This window comes from Euprymna scolopes, chromosome 7, assembly GCF_053919585.1.
Source record: "Euprymna scolopes isolate OS-2025 chromosome 7, ASM5391958v1, whole genome shotgun sequence".
In the NCBI taxonomy this organism is placed as follows: Eukaryota; Metazoa; Mollusca; class Cephalopoda; order Sepiida; family Sepiolidae; genus Euprymna; species Euprymna scolopes.
Genome location: NC_136488.1, coordinates 9871600 through 9884234, shown reverse-complemented (window position 1 = coordinate 9884234; position 12635 = coordinate 9871600). Strand labels below are relative to the sequence as shown.

Sequence of the window (12635 nt, the reverse complement as noted above, 5' to 3'; positions counted from 1 at the left end):
CTGTCTTTAATGTTCCCACCTCTAACCACTTGTTTAACCACCACCCTGTCTACTTTACACACGGATTAATTTCATCCTTTATTTCTTTTAATAACTTTTATCGTAAGTTGACCGAGATCTCCATTGCAAAATTTGCTTTTTTGCTTTCATATAGGCAAGACTATCTGATAATGTCTCTGGTTTCTAAAAACTAGCTGACCGAAACATGCTCATGACTGTGTAGCAATGCATTACTGCTTATGTAAAAACAAATAAAAATATACCTTGCACTACTTTGGTATTGACACTCTTGTATTAACCTCATTATACTTCACTGGTTTCCTTACCACTGAACAATAACAACCTCAAAATTATATATATATATATATATACACACACACACACACAAGGTTCCTTAAATAAGTTTCCAGACTTTTTTCGTGTGGGCACTTTTATTGATAGTACATATGTGAAACTTCAGTCACTTTCGAAGTAATCTCCTTCAGCTGCAATGCACTTGTACCTTCCAACAACTTCTGGAAGGCCCGATGGAAGTACTCTTGTGCAAGTGTGTCAATAACCCTCGTCACAGCTTTTTTCATCTCTTCAATTGTCTCATAACGACAGCTTCTAAGGTTTTCCTTGAGCTTAGGGAACAATCAAAAGTCACAAGGTCTGGATTATAGGGAGAGTGAGGAAGTGTCTTGATGTCCATCTTGGTCATGACGTCTTTTTTTCTGATCCTCTCTGAGTACCTGTGGGACAAACTTTATGCAAATCTTATGCACCTTCACTTTCTTGGAATTCACACACTGACATTGAACTGTGCCCTTATTGTTTCTATCGACACCCAGAGGTCCTTGTCGATGAAATTCTTTATTTGGCCAATCAATTCTGGTGCTCTAACTTCCTTATTCCTGCAAGATAGTTCAAAAGCAGTCTAGAGCATTCATATACCTTATCTTTTTTTTTCTTTTTTACATAGGCATCACCACTTATCAAGGCCCAGAGGCCACTCGAGGATAAGGGTTAAAGAGTGTACAGTACAAATTGGACAATATAGTAACCGTTAGTAATGGAGATTTGGTAAACTTGTTTATGTTAGACTTGAAGACAAACATATTGTAGTCAGCTGGAAAGCAGAAAAACGGAAGACAATTCCATAGGTGTGCAGTTCTAAGAAAGAAGCTTTGCTCATGAAATCTACATTTAGGTTTAGGCACAGATAAAGAGTAGGGGAAATTAGTGATAGTGTTTTCTGCTAGACGAGTGTTTCTTATGAAAGTTTGGCGAGGGGGGACCATAGAATGGAGCTCAGCCGAGCACTTGCCTTGAAAATAATGATAAAGCAGAGCCAAACTCGCAACACTTCTTCTGTGAGAAAGAGGTTGCAGAGAAGAGAAAAAGACATTCCCCACAAGGCTACGAAGTCTATCAAGGCAGGATAAGTCCTTTCTAGCAGCTCCTGCCCAGATGTGGCAACAGTACTCCATCCTTGGATGTACCTGGCTCTTATATAGACAGAGAATTGCATCAGCAGTGAGATATCTACTGGATCGATAGAAGGATCCCACGATTTTTCCAGCGGCCTTGGCAACGGATTTAATGTATGTGTTCCATTTAAGATCAGGAGTAAAGGTCAAGCCCAGAAGCTTGTCAAAACATGAGGCCTCCCCAAGACGAGAGTTATTCATTTCAATTGATTCCAGATGGGGATCAGAGCATTGATGATGTAAAGATAAAAGCTTGGTTTTAGATGCATTAAAAGTAACAAGCCACCTCTTTCTCCATTGTACCACTTGCTCAACATGAGAGGAGAGAGAATCAGAGAAAACTTGGTCGTTTACTGTCTTAGATGTGCTACCATAGTAGTGTCATCAGCATAGATGTTTACGAATGATGTAAGGATGTGATTTGGAAGATCATTAATATAGATCAGGAAGAGAGTTGGACCCCTGAGGGACTCCAGCATTAATACTAAGAGCTTCTGATTTCTGCCCATCAACCACTACTCTTATGAACCGATCAGAGAGAAATGATTTAATAATTGAGAAGACATTTCCAACCATACCGTAGCTGCAGATCTTGTGAAGTAAACCTTTATACCATACTCTATCAAAGGCCTTTGATATGTCAAGAGCAATTGCCCTAGAAAGGTAGCCTCCATCGAGAGATTCGCTAATCCTATGAGATATAACTGTAAGCACATCTACTGTAGATCTAGCAGAACGGAAACCATATTGTGTGTCACTAAGAAGGTTATTTTTGCTGAGATGATTGATTGCTTCTCTATTTAACACAGATTCCAGCAACTTACTCATGACACACAGGAGACTTATTGCCCTGTACTGTGAGGGAGATGAGCAATCACCTGAATTCTTAAATACAGGGCATACTGATGAGATTTTCCAGGGTGACGGGAAGCAATTCTTCTTAAGACAACGTTTAAACAGTTTTGTAAGGATGGGCGCAAGGTCTGGAGCATTTTTTCAAGTTTAAAACAGAATTTTATTGCATATCATTCTTCTAAAGTATCCTCATGTTCAGATTGCATTTTTGAGATTCACCAGTTGTGACAATCAGGCTTTAGTAGAGTGTATTCCAATTCCTGCTGTAGCTGTTCATTTGAACCTGAAATCATAAAAATTGGTCAATCATCTCATGTATAGCAATAACATATTGAATTTTCAAGAGTCTACAATAATTTTAAATGCCTGGACAAGTAAGTTTGGAAACTTATTGAAGGCACTTTGTGTGTGTGTGTGTGTGTGTATATATATATATATATATATATATATATATATATATATATACACACACACACAGACAAAATTGAAAAGTAAACAAAATAGTTAACTGAGCTTCATTACTTACTTATATTATAACATTCATAAAAGAATGAAAGTAATTTTTAGCCTCCCAAAATGTAATAATGATCATGAATAAAACTGTGGTGAGAGAGAAAGAAGGGAATTTAGAAGCAACTCACTTGGAAGAAGGACATGCAGAAGTACCAGGTTCATCAGAAGAATCGTCACAATCACAGTAATCATCATTGAGATATTTATAAGGAATTTGCTTCTAAAAAAGCCAAAGATAAAAAAAATAAAGATAAACCAAATATATCATCAGTTTACACACTCACACACACTCACACATACAGATTTATCATGACATGCAAATATAATTATATCGACATACATACACATGCACATATTTTAAACATAATAGACATCTTATGTCTATTTGATCTGTTGATCATAATTTGCAATTTACGTTGGTCAAAGATTTCTTAAAATTGTCATCTTCATCTTGATTTTTCTCATAAATTTCAAAGAATACAAAATGCTGATTATATATTTAATGATGAAATATAATCAAAAGAACAATTGCTACCTAACTACAGAATCCTATAGATGTTCTGTATAATCCTAGGAGGTCCATCATCCCAGGCTTTACCATCTCTCTAAAAAGAGGTTACTTTATTGTTGTCTGCGCACCCTACCGAGAAATGCCAATGGAGCTGCTCAGGTATATTTTGTGGAAAAGAGTGCATTTTACTTAGTGTGTTGAATTTTGAAAATCCCATTTAACCTCATGTCTAATCTTCTGCATAGATAAATAAATATACGGGCGTTTAAGATAAGCGTGATAATTATTTTATATCTTTTTTTAATTTTAGAAATATCTGAAGTATTTAATAATGAATAGCTGATTCTGTGGGTTATCAATGGATTAGAGAGTTGGAGATGATGGATGCCTGGAAAGAGATGATGGATGCCTGGAAAGAGATGATGGATGCCTGGAAAGCAATACAATATGAAAGAAGGATGGGCCACATCATGGTGATTCTCTGTCTCTGACGGCATTCACCTGAAGTGAGCTAAACTGATTCTAGGCGAATTCATCACATCTTGCACCAGCGCTGCTAATCCATGTCGGTCGGCGGCTCAGTTGTCTGTATGAGTGATCCACTCTTGATTCCAGTGACAAATACTGAAGATTTGAGGGCCTGAAACATGCTCTATATCTGCTTTAACTGTTGACTCCCAGATGTTAAGCTGCTCACCTTTCCGCTTCTTCCAGTTGGCAAACAAACTCATTTGGCAGACAATGGATGATTCACATTGGATTAAAAAATTTGGAAATGTTAGTTGCATCTGAGTGCTCCTAAAATATCTTGAGGGTTGTGAAATAGGAGTTAAAGAATTGCAATGGAGTTATCGAAGCAGTGGGTAGCACAGAGGATAATAACCAGCATTCTGACTGAGAAAGACACTAACATGCAACATCAGAGGAGTTGTGCCAGGATAAAACTAGTATTCAAACATCTTTCATAAGACACAGTGAAGGGTACAAGTTTCAGATTATCCTCCCTGGAGGTTATGGTGGAGACTCAGGATAGCTTCTTCAAGTGAGCTGTATTTGGCAATTTGAGAATACATCAATTATTGGCCAAGATATGACGTTTTTCTTTCATTTCCAAAATGTATAAAATTTGTTTGAAACATCTGTATGTATATATTTTTTTTTTCCAAGGAAAAAAAATCATTCCCACTATTTTCTGAGGAATATATTTTTGTCTGACAAGTTGTTTAGTGGGCTTCGGCTAATAATGAAACATGTGTAAGATGCATCTCATAAAAAAATATAAATAAAACATCAATAGTGATAATTAAATACAACTTCTGGTTTGGAATGCTGATTAATGATATATCTGTGGGAGGTAGTTGTTAGTCTAGCAGTACTGAAGAGCTGTGATACAGCAAAATAGTCTGTGGATGATATATATATATATATATATATATATACACTGTGTATCAAATTATTAATGAGTTTACATTTTTTTAAATATTTAAAGAACGAGTGAATAAAAATCCATGAAATTTTGAGAAAGTGTTTACGATACTATTCAGCTACTCCAGTCAGAAATTAAAATAAGCAGTATTAGCGAAACTATGGCAGAAGATAGGAATATCTGTTGATTTCAGTGTGTCAAGTTATTAACGAGGTTGAGAAAAAACACAATATACCCTCACCTTGTTTCTTGAAATAATTTTCAAACATTAAATGAACCAGGAAAAATGCTTAGAACACAATAACTACGTAGCAATTTCTACATTGACTTAATTAGTAGGAGATATGGGATCCTTTTTTATGAATGACTTGTAAAAGACATTGGTCCACAGAATTAGTAAAATTTGTGATTTTGTCAACAGTTATTCCTTGCGATACCTCTTGGAGAGCATCCCGCAACTCATCTTTGCTCTTAAATTGGTGTCCACTTGCATAGAGGCGTCGCTTCATGATACTCCAAAGGTTTTCAATTGGGTTCAAATCCCATTTGTTGCAAATACTCTTTGCTTTTATTTGCTGCATGTGAGGAAGCATTATCCTACATAAAAATAAAGATTCTTCTGAACATCAACCTTTGCTTCATCAGCCATGGTTCAAAGTGCTCCTTCAGAAAATCTATGTAAGTATTTGACGTCCTTTTTACACCTTCTGGGACTCTCCATTGGGCCAACTAAAGTACCTCTGATAATCCCAGCCCAAAGCATTAAGAATTTTTTAAAATTCAATTTATAACATTATATAATCAATTCTTAACACTACAATATTTTAAGTTATAAATTTATTATATTTTTTACTAGAATATTATTGGTTACATATGTGCATACATGTTTCAGTGGAATCCTAATTCAAGGAGACCACCTCATCAGAGTGAGATTGAAAAGAGAGTCAAGATTACATTCGTTTTTTGTATAAGATATTCGGGTGCTGTTTCTGCTTTGGAAGAAACTGGGAAGTATACTTTGTGAATGTGAGCAGTAGGGGTTTTGGAGGAAGGTGTGGTGAAGGAAAAAGTAGGGGGCAGGAGTATAATATTTATATTCACGAGCATGGGCATGTTAATTTGTAACCTTTTGCCTATTTTTTCAGTTGATTTTCTTTCTTTTCAAAAAAAAAAAATGAAAAAAAAAAAGAAGATATTTATATTTTTGATAAATTTTTACTTTGTTTCCACCTTAACATTTTCCTTTAAAATGATGACTTTTATAAGTTTCCGGGTATGCTGAAATAAATATCACATTTAAATTTTCTGCAAATAAGTAGTTTGCCAGATATTAAGCAATGTAATTCTTTGTTATAAATGGTGGCCAGTGTTATTACGTGCAAGCGCATGCATATTTTTGCCACGTATTTGCGCATATTACACTAGCCACCACTTATAACCAAGAATTACATTGCTTAGTATCCAGAAAATTACTTATTTATGGAAAATTGAAATGCAATATTCGTTTTCAGCATACCCAAAAACATATAAAAGTCGTCATTTTAAAGAAAAATGTTAAGGTGGAAACAAAACATTTACCATATTTTTATTTATTTTATTTTTTTTCCTGTTTTTGATTATTTTTAATAAAAAAAAAGATTAACTCTTCATTATGTTGAAAATTCATTACGTTGTTTATGTTTCGAACAAATATGACCGCTGCATTACTACATAAAACATGTGGAAAAGTTTGTTTTCTGTATCGTGATAATTACTTGTCGGCCCCAATTTTAAATGCGATATTCGCTTTCAGCACACCTGAAAACCCCTAGAAAACAAGTTTTTTAAGGTAGGTTTTGTGTTGGTTTACCAGGCCAAAATTACCAAAAATGAAAATGTTAAGTTTTTGAATTTTTCATATTATTTGGATTCTTTGGACTACTGTTCTCATCTTGAGTGTTATTTTCACAATGTTTCAAGCGATGTAACTTCCAACCTTCTTCAGGTGTATCATGTCGAACTTGGGAATCTTCTGTTTGAAATTCCAGGCAGATTCCCAAGTTCGACAGAAAGATTTCTTTTTCTCTTTTCATGTGATTAAAATGATTGATTAACAGTCAATCGCCAATATAAGGGCGGTTTAAACACCATAGTTCTACTTACCTTAGAGTAGAGACATTCGAATGTACCATTCACTGTGGGTTGATACAAATACAGTCTTTTATGAAGAACTCCACGAATCATTTTAGACGTGGATGTCTGTAGGGAGACTTTGTAACTATTTTGTGCTTCCTCTTCCGCCTTCCTTACCATTCGGCCGATATCAGAATCAAGTTTATGTATATGAAGCGAGCGCATGTTGACAGCATCCAATCGATTCATAGAGTAATAAAGCAGAACGATGTACAGACATGCGATCGTGCCCACTAAAAAGAGCAACACTCTAGATTTTGTACGGAACAATCTCCGCATTGTAAAAACTCCTCAGCTTTGACGTACAAATGACCAACATAGGAATCTAGAAAAGAAGAATAAGAATCGTATACAAAAATATTCACATCTTTATAAGGAATCAGTAGGAAAACTCAATGTTACTAAGGACTGAATGCAGTTTGGTTGTTTTGTTTTACAGCATATCACCCCATTTTAGGTGATTTCATGCCGAATTCAGTCATTTTGGTAAAAAAATTTATGTTTTAAATATTTTATATCTTCAAATACTTATTTATTGATTGGATTTGGTTGTTCATGGCATATCAACCATTTTTGTTTTGTATAATATTTTTTAAAAGTTGTTCAAAAGTATAAATCAAACATATTTCCATTAAAACAAGCCGAACATGTAGGGTCCCCCTCCACGAGTGAAAAATTTACTTTCACCATGACTAATGTTTGTGCCAAATTTTTAAAAAATTCAAGGAGTGATTATTGAGAAAAATGAGAACTAACAAATGATTTGGGGGCAATTTTTACTCTATAATGGCCCGTAGGGGGCAACCAGAGTTATCCTGGAAAATCCGTTCAGCCAAAAATTTACTTTTACCATGATTAATGTTTATGCAAATTTTTTTTTAAATCTAAGGCGTGATTATTGAGAAAAGTGCAAACAAATGAATGGAAATGAATTACTAAATCCAATCCCTCCTTTGTCGGGCGACCAAAAAGTGTAAACTAGTCGTTTATATATTTATTCCCTAATAGTTTTGAATTATTTGCATCAACAAGTTTTATAACACTTACAAAAAAATCTAGTTCTTATTTAGAATTCGACTTAAAAAAAAAAAAAAATATAGAAAAATCTTTATGATGTATCTACTCATCAGGAAACAAGGATGTCATATTCCAAATATCACCAAAATTGATCAAGTATTTTTTCTTTAAGTAAAAATATAAGAATTTATGGTTTTCAATGAAACAAAAAGTTTTAATTATTTTGAATACAAACAAAATCTTGGTAGTCGAGCCAACTTACCCCATGACCTTCATAATAGCCATATTTATGAAATCCACAATTTTCCGCTCTTGAATTTTAAGATATTCTAGGTAACATAGCAGCTCCCAGCTCTCCCATTTTGTTTATCATAAAATTTTATATTATTAATAAAAAACAAAAAATTTCATCAATTTACGTGATTTTTGGAATATGACATCTTCATTCCATGATGAGTATGTACATCATAAAGATTTATCTGTATTTTTGTTTATTATTAAAGTGGAATTTTATATAAAATCCCAAAATTCATTAATTAATCAGTTTTTAGTATTTATGTAGAATACAGGCAATGCTGAAATAATCACGTTATGATTAGAAACCCATTTTTAACTAACATATTTCTCTTTTTGATTTAAAAAGATTTATTTCTGCACTATTTCTGTAACTTTGTATTTAAATTATTTCTTTGAATTTAAATCATTTTAATGATTATTTATTGTTTGATTTTTATTTGTTTGATTGTTTGTTCCCTAAATTCATAATTCAGTTTTTACAGTATTTGATTGTCTCTTTTTACAAACATACATAATTTTACATACATAATTCTTGCTCCTTTTTTAAATTTATATTGAAAAAAGTTCAGCCTAACATGTTTTTGTATTTTCTTTTTTAATACAGTTTTTAAGTAAATAATAAACGAATTTTAGATTTAAAATCCATGAAGCAACAAAATATTTTTTTACAGAATGTTGTTTTCGCAGAAACAACAACTTTTCTCTTTTGAATTAATTCTCATTTTTTCTGTTTTTTTTCATTAACATTGAATAACTTCAGTTTCAGTATAAATTGCATGTCTTATTTTTCTCTTTTTTTCTTACAAGTTTCCTAATGTTTTTGTAAAAAGCTCTCATTCATTATCGACAGTCTGATTGTTAGGCAGATCTTGCTTACTAGGACCGCAAGTATGACATCATTTTTCAGTGAATAGGCCTGAATCTATATTTACGTCAGTCGTGGAAACACAGTAGAAATTTGCAAGAATTTATGAACATGTTTTTGAAAGAATTGAAGAGAATATCAGAGGGGCTTTTTAATACACAAAAAAAGTAGGAATAATAATCTGGGTACTTGTAAAAAAAAGGGTACTCAGAGAGTTTAAGTTTTTATGGGTCAATTCCGAGTATTGACAATGAATTCCGGTGCTTGTAGTTTACCTACATAATAAACAAAAAAAAACGGAGATATTGAAAAAAAATATATTGTATGTTCCCATTATAGAATATCGTTCTTATAAAATAAAATTTAAAAAATCACTTAATTTGATCGAGTATTTCTCTTTTTTTTACAGAGAAAAATCAAATTTTAATGAGATCAATCGTATCACAGTCATCTTGGCTATTTCCGCAGACGAGATGGAGCGCCAGGGGAGATAATTCCATCAGCCTTAAAGCTTGTATATTCGATCTTTTTAACCCCTTTTTACGAGTGTTACCTTTAAACAAAAAGGTGATTAAAAAGAGACAAAATGAAAAAGGAATTTAAAAAAAAAAAAGAAAAAGACAGAGAAACTTTGTAAAATAAGTTTAAAAAAATAAATAAAAAAATAAAATATTTATCTAGGTGTTTTTCTGCCCATGTTTCAAAATAATCTCATCAAATTTTGACAAACTTTAAACAGTGATGTAGTTATCTCCCCTGGCGGTCCCCCTCCTCGTCCGCAGAAATAGCCAAGATGGCCGCGATACGATCAATGATTAAAATTTGATGTTCCTCTGTAAAAAAAAAAAAAAAAAATACTTGATCAAATTAAGCGATTTTTTTAATGAGAAATTTATTCCATAATGGGTACATACAATATAGTTCTTTTTCAATATCTTTGTTTTTTTTAATGTCTTTCGTAAACTGCACAAGCACTGGAATTCCTAGCCAGTCCCAGAAATGACCGATGCAATTTATGATGTGAAAGTAGCAAAAAAATTGGAAGAAGATAAACGATACTGAGTATGCGAATGGTAAGGTTAGGTTTAAAAAATAGTTTCGAAAAAAAAAAAAAATAAATGTGACAAAACTATGACTTTCAAATTGTAAACTGTTTTTGGCAATTTCCGTAATCAGTTGTTAATATGTATTAAAATTTATCAGTTTCATATTTTTATTATTTTTTTTTTTTTTTTTAAATAAAAGCAAAATTAGATTTAATTTACTTTATAAATAAACCGAATTTGAAACAGAAATAAATTCAAATCTCGCTTTAAGCCTTTACAAACAAAATTTTAAAATGAAATAATTATTTATTTATTTTTTTTTTTTTTTTGGTATTTTTTTTAGATTAGGTCCACCTCCACAATTTTATTTTAAATTACGACTTTTATAGGTTTTCGGCTATGCTGAATACGGAAATCGCATTGAAATTTTGCAGAAATAAGTAGTTATCGAGATATATAAAGTTGTATTATGCATTGTATTCTTTGGCGGCCATCTTTGTTACGCGCGTAGATTTGTTTATGGCGCGCGCACGCGCGTAAAAAAGATGTCCGCCAAAGAATACACTGCATAATACAATTTTTTATATCTACATTTTTATATCTACATATTTCTGCAAAATTTCAATGCGAATTCCGATTTCCGTATTCAGCATAGTCGAAAACCTATAAAAGTCGTCATTTAGAACATTGTAGAGGTGGAGGTGGACCTAATCTAAAAATTTAACTTTTTTTTTTTTTTTTTTTACAATAAATTAAAACGTTAGGTGGGTCTGAAGAATATTGCCCCTCTCTATATATTCTTTTATTTACTTTTTTTTCTCAATTTTTTAGCAGAATTATCAGATTGACACTAATCTACCAGATTATGAAAAAGATGGGTAAAAAAGTCGGTGCTAGTGCACTTATTGATCCGCGTTATTTTTTAATAGTATTTTCAAGTTTAATTAAAGTTTTATGATATCTGTTTTTTATTAAATTGTAAAGTTAAAGTACAGATTAGCTACAAAAAACCCTCCCCTCGCATGTTAAGAATGGCTTTCTAAATAATAGCGTTATTATTTCAGCACGGATCAATAAGTGCACTAGTACCAAAAAGTCAATATCTAAATATTTGTAGTGGGTACTCAGTTTCTAATGCAACGTTCTAGTAAATCGATCACCCATTTCAGAACCACACGATGCGATATTTTTAGGCTGAATTTAGCCTTTTTTTTTTTAATTCGCTTCTTAAAATGATATTTATATAAAGGTTAAACTGCTTGAAAAGGGCTAAATTCGGGAAATTTGGCCTTACAATTGTCGAGTTGTTCTAAAATGGATGGTTTATTCGCATTGAGTACCCACTACAAATATTTAAATATTGACTTTTTCCATTTTTTTTTTTTTTTGATAATCTGGTAAAATAATGTTCATTCGATAATAATCCGATGAAAAAAATGTTAAAAAGATTAAAATAAAAACAATAGAGAAGGGGAGCAAGATTCTTCAGGTCCGCCGAATATCATTGGCTACAAAGATAATATTATTATTGTATTATATTATTAAAATTATTAGATACAAGTATACTTCATAAAATGTGAAAATACTTTCTAAAGTGATTTTGTTTATTTTAACCGGCTACAACATCGAACATAACGAGCATGAAACCATTTCGACCGCCGTGTACTTTTTCTTGGCTATCTACTTAGCAAAATAGTTGGCACAGAAAGATAGAAGATACAATTTCCTTTCGTAGAAAAAAAATAACAAAGCAACAAGGTAACAAATAAAAGCATAAATTAGTTTTATAACTTACGCCGAGGAATGCGATCTGTTCGCCCTCGACTCCATGATGAATCAACACTGCCCCCTGACGGCAATTCAGTGAACGAAAGCGTTTGATTGATTGTAGCATCAAACTAGCGGTCAATACACTCCCACTATTAGAAAACGAATTAGGTTTACCCTTGGAGATTTCTGGGAGATATAAGTCGTTAAAAAAAGTTGTAATATTAAACTACATCCCAGATCCATTTTTTTGTTAAAGGTGCTCGGTAAAAATGGCACCGGAAAAAATGACAAAAACAGGTAAAAATGGCATTTTGACAACAAAGATTTGGTATCGTTCTAGAAATCCGAGCTAAGTTTCTATTCTTCTTAGTTTAAAATAGGGATAAGTCCCTTAACTTGAGTTTGGAAAAAGTCGGTTTGGTTAGGTTCAAATTCTGTAGAAGCACTGAAAAGAGAAATTTGACTTTTTTTATTTAATAATTATTTTATAATATATATTTATGTATAATAATCTGAAAAAAAACAAAAAGCCTAAATAAAATTTTACTGCTGCCATATTTACCTTAATTCAATCTAATTTATTATGTAAGATATTATCTCACCTTGGTTTTGCCCTTGGCAGAATGAAAGAAAGCAATCAGAAATCACAACAGGTTCGCCTTTAAACTTCAATGTAAATTTTATTAAAGTA

The 12635-nt window shown here is 32.4% G+C and overlaps 1 protein-coding gene across 1 annotated transcript in view; it reads right to left on the bottom strand.

Moving 5' to 3' along the window:
- The window catches only part of LOC145279604 (uncharacterized), a 76248-nt gene extending 64198 nt beyond the window's left edge, over nt 1–12050 (bottom strand). The window contains exons 1-3 of the mRNA XM_080130776.1: nt 11970–12050; nt 6920–7274; nt 2969–3060 (exon numbers count right to left, since the gene is read on the bottom strand). Coding sequence (XP_079986902.1) covers nt 2969–3060; nt 6920–7228 — 401 coding nt within the window. The 5' untranslated portion in view covers nt 7229–7274; nt 11970–12050. The remainder of the gene's footprint in view (nt 1–2968; nt 3061–6919; nt 7275–11969) is intronic.
- Nucleotides 12051–12635: the final 585 nt, after the last annotated feature.